This window comes from Neoarius graeffei, chromosome 25, assembly GCF_027579695.1.
Source record: "Neoarius graeffei isolate fNeoGra1 chromosome 25, fNeoGra1.pri, whole genome shotgun sequence".
NCBI lineage: Eukaryota > Metazoa > Chordata > Actinopteri > Siluriformes > Ariidae > Neoarius > Neoarius graeffei.
Window position 1 is genome coordinate 40,007,936 of NC_083593.1, and position 14,977 is coordinate 40,022,912.

The window sequence follows — 14,977 nt, forward strand, 5'->3', positions numbered from 1 at the left end:
ATGGCTTTTTATTCACTACATACAGTATGATGTAATGGTTTTACAGAACGTAGTCCCTACAGGTTCTGTAGTATTTATTTATTTTAGATTTTAAACTGGTATATAATGGCACATTTTTTTTGATAAAATGTGTATATACTCCTTACATACATGAGGAAATAATGATCGTTTGGCAGAACGTTTTTAGAAAATGTGTATTTCAGTAGACTTCTAATATACATATTTGGGAGCTTTGCTTTTAGGCAGCACCTAACAAGTGTCTGAACAAAATATTTGCAAGGGCACAAAATCAGCTTGAACAGAATAATAATAATATAGCATATGAACCATCAATTTGTGTAATGCAGTGTATTTCATGTCAATAAATTGCTGCATCGTCTTGTGACCGTGATATAATGACGAGATAAGCATCGCTGTTAGGAATACATGTTTATTCCTTTCTGTATTCTATGCACCAGAAATAACACCATGACATTTTATTATAGTGTGACTCTGCTGGGTGCCTGGTGGACAGCAGTGAACCAGCACTTTCACGTTACATCATTACTGTATAGTTACCATCAAATATCAAACTTGATGTGTCAAACAGTTGTCTGATTTACATCTCTCATGTGCGTAGCGCCATTAGGCCTAAATACCATGCGCCTGTTCCTGATCAGAGCGCACAGTGCATATGTATAAGGACTCTCAGTAACACACAGACTTTGCGAAGTATACACTCTGTACCCTATGTCTGACATTACCAAGCCTTGTATTTTGTATCGTTTTTCTGGTTTTGACCGTGTTTGTGGTTTTGGACTGTGAGTGTTGTATTACCTCTGATATCCTGTCTGTGCCTCACTCGCCCACTGACTGTTATTCGACTCTGTCTCCATTTTGGATCTGTTTGCTAGCGTGTTTTTCAATAAAACTCTCTTCCTGCAATTACATTCATCTACCCTCCTTACATGACAGAAACTGTCAACTGTCCAACAAGCTGGTGGACTAATACAACTGTTTTAACTAGTTTTATATGAAACTGTCCATGAATGTTTTCTGTAAAATGTGTTGGTAAATAATCCCACGTAATTTTATTTTTTTTTAAGTAAATTAAAAATAAGTGACGGATGAAAACCCATCTATCTTATGTAAATTAAGAGAGAAAATTTCGTCAAGTGTTTGAGAGACGTTGCCTTGCACTTCAGATCAGGTTCCCTGTGGTGGTACACATTTGTCCACATTTGATGGCTATCAAAAATCAGGTCAATGTATTACCCTATTCTCTTAAGTATGGGGCTCCGCTCCACTATGGGGGGACGTTATAAATTGAATTTTTTTTTTAATGAATGAATTCTAATAGTATAGAGATCTTGCAGTCACGTGACCGGAAAGTACACAACCGCCATAGTGTCGGTCAAAAACACTGCTGAATACTGCTGCACTCGTGTACAGAATGGATCAATTTCAACCGACGGACTACACGGCTCATTTTTTTTAATGAACAGATAACTAGATATATGTCTAAAATAAACGATCTACAGATTTGTGACCCTTATGGCTTACCGGACGGAGTTTTCACGACCGGATTTTGAACTGCCAGCGGAATACCCGGACGTGTATAATTACCTCATTAACTTTCCCTCGCTGTTCAGTGGTGAAGCACTGTGTGCTTATAAATCTCTGGACAGTTATCTTTACAGAAATTCAGGATTTGTCAGCGACTCAGATGTGGCATCTTGTAAACAAGAAAATAACAGTCCTCATTGGATGGGTAAGTCACTTAAGTATTGAGTATAGCACTGACCAGCCGATTATAGAATAGAATAAGGTAATTCCAAATCGTCCGTGTTGTTTACATGGATCTGGCGTTGGAGAGATAGAGGCTTGGCAGTGGAGGTTTGAGTGGCTGTTTTCTGAGCTTAGTCAACAAGCCGGCTCTGCAGCCTCGCTTTTGCTCCCGGCACCGCCTCCTTCGCTTTGCTTCCGATAACAATCCACGGAGACCCCGCTGGTCTCGCTATCTCGTCCGGAATGTGTTTTTTTTTTTTCTCGTCCGGAATGTTGTGCATGCGATGGAAATCGCTACAAACCGTCATTTTCTGCTGGAAACCAATGTCCAGTAAGTCCATACGGTTGTAGTGGATATTGAAGTCCGGTACAGATGAACAACACGCAAAAATACACACAAAAAACATAAAAAACGTGCACAGGTAGGGAGAGCTTGTAGCCGCAACCGTTGTAGTAGAATTGTATATAGTAGGGTTTTCCAGAAGAAAAGGTAGAAGTAAAAGTAGAAGTAGAAGGCGGAATATGGCGTTTGACCGACACGATGGCGTCTGTCACAATCTGGATCGGCTGTGACGTCACATGCAAGTGCTCCATGTGAACTGTGAAATTCATTCTGACTGCCTCGTCTCTCTCTCTCTCGCACACGCGCACTCAGAACTACAATCTTAAATCATCTTGTTCTTTGTGTCTAATCATTTCAGTTATATATTATGGTTGTTACCTCGCCCAGGACGGAGTCCACCAAGGGGCGAGGTATTGTTTTCGGTGGGGTTTATTTGTTTGTTATTGATATTACGGGAAAACGTCTGGACCAGTCTTCATGAAACTTTCAGGATCGATGGGCATTGGTCTCAAATAGAACCTTCAATATTTTGAGGGTCATTCGGTCAAGGTCACCAAAAAGATCAAAATCATTTTTTCGCGATATTTCCTTCATATTCATTCAGATGTGTTCTAATTGGCTGAGAGCAGTATGGTGTGCGAATGAGAATCAGAGTCAGAACCATGTTTATTGGCCAAGTATGTTCACACTCAAGGTCACCAAAAAGGTCAAAATCATTTTTTCGCGATATTTCCTTCATATTCATTCAGATGTGTTCTAAATGGCTGAGAGCAGTGTTGTGTGTTCTGATTTGGCTGAGAGCAGTACGGTGTTCGAATGAGAGTCAGAACCATGTTTATTGACCAAGTATGTTCATACACAAGGTCAAAATCAAGGTGAAGGTCACCAAAAAGGTCAAAATCGTTTTTTCGCAATATCTTCCTTCATATTCATTCAGATGTGTTCTGATTGGCTGAGAGCAGTAGAGTGTGCGAATGAGAATCAGTCAGAACCATGTTTATGACCAAGTATGTTCACACGCAAGGTCAAGGTCACCAAAAAGGTCAAAATCGTTTTTTCGCGATATCTTCCTTCATATTCATTCAGATGTGTTCTGATTGGCTGAGAGCAGTACAATATGAGAATCAGAATCAGAACCATGTTTATTGACCAAGTATGTTCATACACAAGGTCAAAATCAGGCCCTGTTTACATTATTTCGAATCAGCAGATCATCAGATTAACGTTTTTAAAACGATTCGCGTACACACACACAAATAGCAGGAAGTGAAGTCTGCGCCGTTTTTCAGCAGTCGCGTCACATGACCAACGTGGCATGACCAGCGCCAGCGAATCAGGAAGGTGGATGTCACAGTGACGTTGTCCAATGACGACGTCAGCTAGAGCTCAGCACTGCGTATCCTCGTTCCTCAATGTTTACACAGCATCGGATCAGATACGTACTGGGTTGAATACGTGGGCTCTGGCGGATTCAAATTGTTCCGCCTGTGGAGTCGTTTCCCGGCATTTTAATGTGCACGGACAGTGCATCCGCAACGAAAATGATACGGATACGGTCTAATGTAAACACCACCTCGAGGTCACCAAAAAGGTCAAAATCATTTTTTTGCGATATCTTCCTTCATATTCATCATAAGTGCTACCAGGCGAGGTTTGTTTTGCCTGGCAACACTTGTTATATATTCAGTTATATTATGGTTTTACCTCAGGGATGTGAAGGTTGAGGACACGTATTTCGACCGTGATGTGGAGAAGGCCTTCATGAAAGCCAGTGCAGAGATGTTTGAGCAGAAAACCAAGGCCTCCCTGCTCATATCCAACCAGAATGGCAACATGTACACGCCATCTGTGTATGGCTGTCTGGCTTCCATTCTAGCACAGTAGGTCACCTTGTTTATGCTTTCTAGAATAGCTTCACACATACACATACATACATATATATTCCCTTGAATACTGTATTTCTCTATCATATGAGTGGCACAGAATTGTTATTGTTTGTATTCAGTGAGTCGTGTTTTATTTGCACATTTATAGTTGAAACAGTGCTGGATAAAAAAAAAATCACACTGTTAATACAGGTCTTAGTATGAGACAGACATGAGAGGAAGTTCTACTAGAGATGCTTTTATAGCGTTTTATTCAACAAATTCATCACTGGCAAACGCGTAGCATTCCTATCATTTTTCATTCACTGTTTGAGTGCATATCTTTTTATGAGGATTTAAGACTGACTTGTTTGTTATCCTGACAGATTTACACCTCAGCAGCTGGCAGGTCAGAGAATTGGCTTGTTCTCTTATGGATCAGGGCTCGCTGCCACACTGTACTCGATCAGAGTGACACAAGATGCTACACCTGGTGAGTGTATACATGTATTCACAGCAAACACAACTTTATGGAGAATTACTAGTAATTTTAAGTCACCAGTTATGTAAGCGTGTGTGTGTGTGTGTCTTTTCCCCCAGGCTCCACACTTGATAAACTGGTTTCCAGTTTGTCAGATATTCAGACTCAACTGGACTCAAGGAAGAAGGTTTCACCTGCTGTCTTTGCAGAAAGCATGAAGCTTAGAGAGGAGACCCATCACTTAGGTAAACCTCTGAAGGCTTTATTTCTAACAGTTATAAGACTTTGATACTCGGCTTCATTTCCAATTTCATATTTCACGACCTGGGGCGGCACGGTGGTGTAGTGGTTAGCGCTGTCGCCTCACAGCAAGAAGGTCCTGGGTTCGAGCCCCGGGGCCAGCGAGGGCCTTTCTGTGTGGAGTTTGCATGTTCTCCCCGTGTCCGCGTGGGTTTCCTCCGGGTGCTCCGGTTTCCCCCACAGTCCAAAGACATGCAGGTTAGGTTAACTGGTGACTCTAAATTGACCGTAGGTGTGAATGTGAGTGTGAATGGTTGTCTGTGTCTATGTGTCAGCCCTGTGATGACCTGGCGACTTGCCCAGGGTGTACCCCGCCTTTCGCCCGTAGTCAGCTGGGATAGGCTCCAGCTTGCCTGCGACCCTGTAGAAGGATAAAGCGGCTAGAGATAATGAGATGAGATATTTCACGACCTGATGGAAATATAATGTAAGGATATTGCTCTTGACTGTCCTCACCACTTATTCATATCTGGTTTACTCCCACAGCAAACTACGTCCCCCAGGGTTCAGTGGACGATTTGTTCCCAGGAACATGGTATTTAACACGTGTGGATGAGAAACACCGCCGGTATTACGCTCAACGTTCCCTGAATGAACACGGACCTCTGGAGGCAGGGCTTCTAAATTCTGTCACCGCATCCGAGGTACAGCAGAAAAGGAAATCGACTTTTTTTTGTCACGGTACACTGATGTGGTGAGAGAACCTGATGAAGAAACATGAAATATATACCTAATACTCGTATATCTGATGTTTCAAGAAATGTGCCTCTTTAAATATACTACAAGATTGTTAAAACATGCTTAACTGACTTTTTTTTAAAGGAATAACTATACCAGGAAAGAATGAGTGAAAAATGGTATTATAAATTATTTTTGATAAAATGGTGAAGGCTCCGTGATCTTTATCACTCTCATCGGTTTTTAAAAATATTTCCCTAAACAAATTCTAACGCGGCGGCACGGTGGTGTAGTGGTTAGCGCTGTCGCCTCACAGCAAGAAGGTCCTGGGTTCGAGCCCCGGGGCCGGCGAGGGCCTTTCTGTGTGGAGTTTGCATGTTCTCCCCGTGTCCGCGTGGGTTTCCTCCGGGTGCTCCGGTTTCCCCCACAGTCCAAAGACATGCAGGTTAGGTTAACTGGTGACTCTAAATTGACCGTAGGTGTGAATGTGAGTGTGAATGGTTGTCTGTGTCTATGTGTCAGCCCTGTGATGACCTGGCGACTTGTCCAGGGTGTACCCCGCCTTTCGCCCATAGTCAGCTGGGATAGGCTCCAGCTTGCCTGCGACCCTGTAGAAGGATAAAGCGGCTAGAGATGATGAGATGAGATGAAATTCTAACGCCCTCTGGTGCCCATGAGATGTATTGCAGGTTCCTACTTATGCCTCATTTGTTGCCTTTTAAGGAAAAGGGGCAGTGGAGATCATCTCAGCTCCACCCCCACCCAAAAGAAATTCTTGGTCTTTAAATAAATAAATAAATAAATAAACAAAGAAAGAAAGTTAAGCCTGAAATTAAGGAATTAGCAAGGAAATTACACGGCCATTTTACGAGTCAGTTTTCCTTAAGTGTGCATGAAATTATACCTATTATAGATATACGAGGGTAAGTCAAAAAGTTCTAAGACAAATTGAAAAAATCTTTTATTTATGAAAATAAAGCTATTTCTCTACATATCCTCCAAGTTCAAACACTTCTGCAAGCGGCGTTTCCATCAGAGAATTCCTTCTTTGTAGAATTCTGGTGGATGTCTTTCACACCTTTTGAAATTATAACATCTGTCTTAGAATTTTTTGCCTTACCCTCGTAAAAGCAATTTTAAAATGTATAACGGCACCTTTTTAATACATGCATTGTTAATTTAGTGTTTTGTTGTTTAATGTTATTTTCTCTGTAACCTGATACCAAAAACTTTTGTACAGTTATCATACATTATTCCTTTATACTGTCCTACCCATAATTTGAGATTTCTATCTAATCTAATTTACGTTTTTCTCCTCCGGCAGCACATCCCCAGCCCGGTGAAGAAGATGCCCCGCATTCCAGCCACCACCGCTGCCCCTGAAGCAATCGCCATTACTAATGGGGATCATTGACGTTAACCTCAGTGAGGTTACTCGTAATTTAGGTGACTAAGGACACATGATCAGGATGGAAAAAAAGAGAAAAGCTCAAGGCAGAGAGCTTTGTTGGCCTTGAGACATATTTATGAACAAGGATAGATTTTTAAGTGCTCCTGGTTAGGACTGGTTATTCTGTCAGAGTTTAAGCTGTTCTTATTTAGAAGTTGGTGGGGTAAGAGAATTGGGGGGGGGTAGCACAATCATGTCAAATATCGACATGCTTTTTCAAAGTAATGAGCACAATGCGGCAAACCGTACATATCTGCTGCTCAGAACTCATGATCTATGCACAGACAAAGGGGAATGTTTTCAAATAATCCTCAGTCTGATTTCACATCAGATTTCTTTTCAAGATCTTTTGTTTTGCATTAAAGTGACTGGAAATGCTTGAGGGGGAGATAAGACTCTCAGGCTCAGCTGTGTAAAGGGATGTTGGCTTTTTTTTCCCCCCCTCATGCTGGTTTTTAGTAAGTAATGCTGCCCACTCGTCTAACATTTTCTTTAAATTTGGAAGCACATGTAGATGTTTTTTCTTTTGGGGTTTTTGTGCTTTTAATAATTATTTTACCAGTCCATAAGTGTAGTCAACCGTGCATCACTGTCGTATCAGTACAGCTGAGTCAACTGAAAGGTCTCCCTAATTTTCTTCAAAATGATAGTCTTTGCCACCTGCTATCTCAAGCTCTCCCTTATTAAATGGTTGCTACCAACATGGGAAGCTGCTTCCTCTGTCACCACATGTTTCTCTCTGGGTAGTTAATGTACATGTAAATGCACACTAACCCAATAAGAAGGTGGCCTGTTGCAGCTGTTGGTGCATGTGGAGCTGCTGGTCCAGTGTAGTATCCAGTGACGCATCTTTCGTGTCTTACTGCACCATTTGAGAGCTTCCTTTAATGAGTTAACACAGCATTAAAGATTTTGGATAGTGCATTCTCGGTGACACTCAGTTTTGCAGCATGATGGTGATATGTGAAAAACAAGTCAAAAAAATACAAACACTACCTGTTCTGTTATTAATGGAGATACGTTTGGGCTTTAAGTGACAGATGGTTGCTGCAATAATATTTGCTGCATCTGTGTAAAAGCAGCACTTATGTCACATGAACTGAGGATCATGATGAGGTTGGAGTAAAGTTTTGCCTAACTGAAAGTACTATTAGTTGTTCAATGGACATAACTGCACTATTTATTTACAAATCAAATCAGAAAAAGTTGGGACGGTATGGAAAATGCAAATTTATTTTTTTTAAAAAGTGATTTTCTAAATTTACTTTGACTTGTATTTTATTGCAGACAGTGTGAACTCAAGATATTTCATGTTTTGTCTGGTCAACTTCATTTCATTTGTTAATATACATCCATTTCTGCCTTTCAGGCCTGAACACATTCCAGAAAAAGTTGGAACAGGGCAATTTAGGGCTAGAAATGAGGTAAAACAGTTAAATAATGATGTGATTGTAATCATGATTTGGTACAACATCAGTATCCAGGAAAGGCCTAGTCTTTGAGGAGCAAAGATGGGCTGAGGATCTCCAGTTTGTCAACAGATGCATGAGAAAATTATTGAAAATTTAAAAAAAAATGTTCCTCAGAGAAAGATACAAAGGGGTTTAGATATTTCACTTTCAACAGTGCATAATATCATGAAACAATTCGAGGAATTTGGGATGTGTAAAGGATAAGGGCACAAGCCTAAGCTGAACACCCGTGACCTCCAATCTCTCAAACGGCATTGCATCAATTACCATCATTCATCTATAGCTGATAGATATAACTACATGGGCTTGAGATTACTTTGGCAAATCTTTGTCAAGCGCTACAATACAGAATTATATTCAGAAGCCTTATGTTAACTGTGGCCAGAAGCACTGTCGACGACTTCTCTAGGCTCAGAGGCATCTGGAATGGACCATCACACAGTGGAAATGTGTATTATGGTCCAATGAATCAGTATTCCAGGTCTTTTCTGGGAGAAATGGATGCCATGTTCTCTGGACCAAAGATGAAAAGGACCATCCAGACTGTTACCAGCAGCAACAAGTCCAAAAGCCAAGGTTTGCCATTGTATGGAGTTGTCAGTGCCCTTGCCAAAGGTAACTTACACTTCTGTGATGGAGCATTAATGCAGAAAAGTACATTGAGATTTTGGAGCAACATATTCTGCCTTCAAGACGACATCTTTTCCAGGGAGATTTCAACAAGACAATGCAAAACCACATTCTGCACACATTACAAAGACATGGCTGTGGAAGAAGAGGGTGCCTGTCCCCAATAGAGAATGGGTAGGGCATTTTGAAACTAAAAAAATGCAATGACGACCTTGTACTGTTGCACACCTGAAGACCTGTTTGCAAGAAGAATGGAACAAAAATAACACCTGAAACGCTTCATCACTTGGTGTCTTCAGTCCCTAAACATCTTTTAAGTGTTGTGAGAAGGAATGGAAACATTGATAACGTGGTAAAAGCTTTACCATCCCAATTTTAAAAAAAATGCAATCATCAAAATTTAAAGGTGTTTATTTAAAATAAATGAATACAATTCATGAGGTAAAACATCAGAAATGTGCTGTGTTGTTTTGACTGCAATACAGGTCAAAGATTATTTACAAATCCTTGTTTTTCAGTTTTAATTTCAATTTTAACATACTGTCTAAACTTTTTCTGATTTGGGGTTGTAACCCAATTGGGACCACTAAAGCAGGGAAGGATTACGAGAAAGATGGGTGTATTAAGCATCTTTAAATTGGGCTCAGTGAAGCTGTAAGCATCGTGAGATCAAAACTCTTGAGAAACTCACTTTTGTTTTTAATGCGTTCTGGTTGTGTGTAGTCCCCCCCCCCCCTTTTTTTTTTCTTTTTACTTATTCTTGAGCCCCTTGCCTTTGGGTGTGCCAAACTTAAATGGCTTACAAAATATTATTTGCCACATCGTGTGTCTGGGATCATTTTGGTACTGCGGGCAGGCTTTTATTTAATGAAAATTAGATGTGAAAGGAGAACTTTTCATCATACGCTAGGGCCTGACAGATATTCAATACAAATAAATAACATTCACTTTTTGATCAAGAGTTCCAGCTGTCAATGACCCGGAGTCCAAGAGAGTTCAACTGTACTGTAGAACACAAAATCCAGGGTTATTGCACCATAGTGCCCTACTATGTTGTTTGGTGTCTTATAAAGCAACACCACTTTCATGAATGCAGTTTCTCTTTAGAACATTTAAAGAGATATTATCAGCAGGATTATTTTTTATAAACAGATAAATCTGTGGAAGCTTAGTAGTGTCTACCAGTTGGGCCCTAGTTTGTACAACAGTGATGTAATTTTCCTTTTTCCCAATTGGCAATGTGTATAAAGAGCTTAATTTCCTCAGTAATAACAAATATAAAATGCCAGTTCTTCAGACTGGTTAGAATCCCTTAGACATTTTGCATTTCATTAAAGTTTTTTTTTTCTGTATGAAACTTGTATGGTGTCATTCAAAGTGTTGAGAAACACACCCCAAAAAAATCAGAGTAATGTAATATACAACTTTATTCTATCCACATTCACTGGATATGAGCAATCACGTGTTCTGATTGGCTACTCTACTACTAGGCTATAAGCTCATATACCCTGAGTAGAGAAAAACAAAATGCTGAACCAACTGAGGATGAAATAAAAAAAAAAAAGTCTACTTGAAAACAAAATATGGAATAAAAGTAATTGATTGTAAGAACACGTATCTTTTTATTTTTCAAGTATTATTATTATTATTGCATTTTTTCACAAATTGCTACTGTCATTTCACTGGTTTGTTTACATTCTAAGTGGAAATTATTTTGTCGGACATATTGTATAAAGATTTTTTTAATTTATCGAATTTGCAAAAAAATAAAAAACGCTGGTTTTTTTCAAAATCCAGTGAATGTGGATAGAACGGTTATTCCACTCAATCTTGTCGTACATGGCTTATAGCCAACTCAGCGCTACGTGCCTTGTCGGATATGAGCTCATGTACGACTCGATTTTGTGGAATAACTGTTAAATATATACGCTCTCTCTAAAAAAAAAAAAAGTTTGAAACTGTACCTTTCCTGTTGTGATGGTACCTTTTAATATGCAGCTTTTACCTGCAAACTGTACTTTTAAAAGCTCGTTTATCTTTATTGTACCTTTTTAACAAATTATTTAAGTTACAGAATCTGAGCACGTAGTCGTAAAGCTTTAAAGGTACACTATATACATCTTTCTAGCTAAAGGCTGTAAACTAAAGGTCTAAAAGGTGCATGCTTGACGGTACCACACTAACACCAAGGAGTGATGCAGTGTATTACCTTTTTTTCTGAGAGTGTATGTGTATATATTTATAAATATTGCAACCAGAACAAATTGCCTCAAAGGTTTGTTTTTGTTTTGTATTTAACTTGAAATGGCTAATGTTTACAAGAAATGTCTTTGTGATCAGTTACTTACAATATTAGCCATAAAATAATTTATATTTGTAAATGCAAAAAGAAGTATTTGATTTGGCATAACTTGCAGAAAACAAGCTGTATAAAAAAAATGTAATTTATGTAATTATGTATGAAATGAAAATAAATCTCTTAATTCATATTGTTCATTTATTAATTTATCTAATGCAAATATTTATAGCAATGCAGAACAGATTGCACAAAATGTTTGTATAAAGAATGGTTTGAGTTACAGTATCAGTGGTGCTTTTAAGTTTGTGAACCCTTTAGAATTTTCTATATTTCTGCATAAATGACCTAAAACAACATCAGATTTTCACACAAGTCCTAAAAGTAGATAAAGAGAACCCAGTTAAACAAATGCGACAAAAATATTATACTTATTGAGAAAATTAATCCAATATTACATATGTGAGTGGTAAAAGTATGTGAACCTTTGCTTTCAGTATCTGGTGTGACCCCCTTGTGCAGCAATAACTGCAACTAAACGTTTCCGGTAACTGTTGATCAGTCCTGCACACCGGCTTGGAGGAATTTTAGCCTATTCCTCTGTACAGAACAGCTTCAACTCTGGGATGTTGGTGGGTTTCCTCACATGAACTGCTCGCTTCAGGTCCTTCCACAACATTTCGATTGGATTAAGTTCAGGACTTTGACTTGGCCATTCCAAAACATTAACTTTATTCTTCTTTAACCATTCTTTGGTAGAACGACTTGTGTGCTTAGGGTCATTGTCTTGCTGCATGACCCACCTTCTCTTGAGATTCAGTTCATGGACAGATGTCCTGACATTTTCCTTTAGAATTCACTGGTATAATTCAGAATTCATTGTTCCATCAATGATGGCAAGCCATCCTGGCCCAGATGCAACAAAACAGGCCCAAACCATGATGCTACCACCACCATGTTTCACAGATGGGATAAGGTTCTTATGCTGGAATGCAGTGTTTTCCTTTCTCCAAACATAACGCTTCTCGTTTAAGCCAAAAAGTTCTATTTTGGTTTCATCCGTCCACAAAGCATTTTTCCAATAGCCTTATGGCTTGTCCACGTGATCTTTAGCAAACTGCAGACAAGCAGCAATGTTCTTTTTGGAGAGCAGTGGCTTTCTCCTTGCAACCCTGCCATGCACACCATTGTTGTTCAGTGTTCTCCTGATGGTGACTCATGAACGTTAACATTAGCCAATGTGAGAGAGGCCTTCAGTTGCTTAGAAGTTACCCTGGGGTCCTTTGTGACCTCGCCGACTATTACACACCTTGCTCTTGGAGTGATCTTTGTTGGTCGACCACTCCTGGGGAGGGTAACAATGGTCTTGAATTTCCTCCATTTGTACACAATCTGTCTGACTGTGGATTGGTGGAGTCCAAACTCTTTAGAGATGGTTTTGTTACCTTTTCCAGCCTGATGCACATCAACAACGCTTTTTCTGAGGTCCTCAGAAATCTCCTTTGTTCGTGCCATGATACACTTCCCCAAACATGTGTTGTGAAGATCAGGCTTTGATAGATCCCTGTTCTTTAAATAAAACAGGGTGCCCACTCACACCTGATTGTCATCCCATTGATTGAAAACACCTGACTCTAATTTCACCTTCAAATTAACTGCTAATCCTAGAGGTTGCCACTCACAGATATGTAATATTGGATCATTTTCCTCAATAAAATAAATGACCAAGTATAATATTTTTGTCTCATTTGTTTAACTGGGTTCTCTTTATCTACTTTTAGGACTTGTGTGAAAATCTGATGATGTTTTAGGTCCTATTTATGCAGAAATGTAGAAAATTCTAAAGGGCTCACAAACTTTCAAGCACCACTGTATTTGCAGAAGCACTGTACTTGTGGGATTTTTCTTTTTTCTCCACTCTTGTATCTTCGGTCACAAAATAAGCTGAATGGAGTTGGATTTTAAGACTTGAACCTCTGATGGACAACACAAGGGAAAGGATATTTCAAGAGGGTTACATATTAGTTGGAAAAATATCTCATCATCTGTACCCGCTTTATCCTGTTCTACAGGGTCGCAGGCAAGCTGGAGCCTATCCCAGCTGACTACGGGCGAAAGGCGGGGTACACCCTGGACAAGTTGCCAGGTCATCACAGGGCTGACACATAGAGACACACAACCATTCACACTCACTTTAGAATCACCAGTTAACCTAACCTGCATGTCTTTGGACTGTGGGGGAAACCGGAGCACCCGGAGGAAACCCACGCAGACAACATGCAAACTCCACACAGAAAGGCCCTCGCCGGCCACGGGGCTCGAACCCGGACCTTCTTGCTGTGAGGCGACAGCGCTAACCACTACACCACCGTGCCGCCTTGGAAAAATATATTTTAATTATTATTTTAAGGTAAAGTGTAGTTATATGGGAACAGAACAGGAAGAAATGCTGTTTTGTAATTACTGTAGATGGTTTTATTCATGTTTTATGTGTCTGAAATATGCACATAGTTAAAGAAGGACACTTTAGCAGTGTATATCTTTTCTCTTTACATCCATATTTGTAAATGTAATATCAGTGGGACACAAACGACACCCCAGTTGAGTGAAATCACCCTCATTCTTAAGTGTGAGATGATTCAGACATCGATTTATACGATGCTAAACTGAACTTGTTAGCCACATTAGCCTTGTAGTTGCTTTACACAGGTAAATATAAACAGCTGTTGTGCTTTTATACACCACAAGATGGCGCTGCTACAAAAGGCCTGTGCTTAAGTGTGGTCAATTTTTTTTAATCTTTTTTTTTTTTTTTTTAATTCCCCACCAAACTTTTTATTTTAAAATTTACCACAAGGTAAACGTTACCAATCTACAAAAAAAAAAGTGCTATACTCTGTATTATAGTTATATCGTATGTTTTATAAACTATAGGTTTTTCTATAGTACACCATTTTGCATACAGTTATCTACAACCCAGATTCCAAAAAAGTTGGGACAAAGTACACATTGTAAATAAAAACGGAATGCAATAATTTACAAATCTCAAAAACTGATATTGTATTCACAATAGAACATAGACAACACATCAAATGTCGAAAGTGAGACATTTTGAAATTTCATGCCAAATATTGGCTCATTTGAAATTTCATGACAGCAACACATCTCAAAAAAGTTGGGACAGGGGCAATAAGAGGCTGGAAAAGTTAAAGGTACAAAAAAGGAACAGCTGGAGGACCAAATTGCAACTCATTAGGTCAATTGGCTATAGGTCATTAACATGACTGGGTATAAAAAGAGCATCTTGGAGTGGCAGCGGCTCTCAGAAGTAAAGATGGGAAGAGGATCACCAATCCCCCTAATTCTGCGCCGACAAATAGTGGAGCAATATCAGAAAGGAGTTCGACAGTGTAAAATTGCAAAGAGTTTGAACATATCATCATCTACAGTGCATAATATCATCAAAAGATTCAGAGAATCTGGAAGAATCTCTGTGCGTAAGGGTCAAGGCTGGAAAACCATACTGGGTGCCCGTGATCTTCGGGCCCTTAGACGGCACTGCATCACATACAGGCATGCTTCTGTATTGGAAATCACAAAATGGGCTCAGGAATATTTCCAGAGAACATTATCTGTGAACACAATTTACCGTGCCATCCGCCGTTGCCAGCTAACACTCTATATTTCAAAGAAGA

General features: G+C 39.5%; 1 protein-coding gene across 3 annotated transcripts in view; it reads left to right on the plus strand.

Moving 5' to 3' along the window:
• Window positions 1–7,585, plus strand: part of hmgcs1 (3-hydroxy-3-methylglutaryl-CoA synthase 1 (soluble)) — a 29,728-nt gene extending 22,143 nt beyond the window's left edge. For all 3 annotated transcript variants that reach the window (XM_060908190.1, XM_060908188.1, XM_060908189.1), the window contains exons 6-10: window positions 3,820–3,990; window positions 4,362–4,468; window positions 4,576–4,701; window positions 5,243–5,400; window positions 6,759–7,585. In XM_060908190.1, the coding sequence (XP_060764173.1) occupies window positions 3,820–3,990; window positions 4,362–4,468; window positions 4,576–4,701; window positions 5,243–5,400; window positions 6,759–6,848 (652 nt within the window). In that variant the 3' untranslated portion in view covers window positions 6,849–7,585. The remainder of the gene's footprint in view (window positions 1–3,819; window positions 3,991–4,361; window positions 4,469–4,575; window positions 4,702–5,242; window positions 5,401–6,758) is intronic.
• Window positions 7,586–14,977: the final 7,392 nt, after the last annotated feature.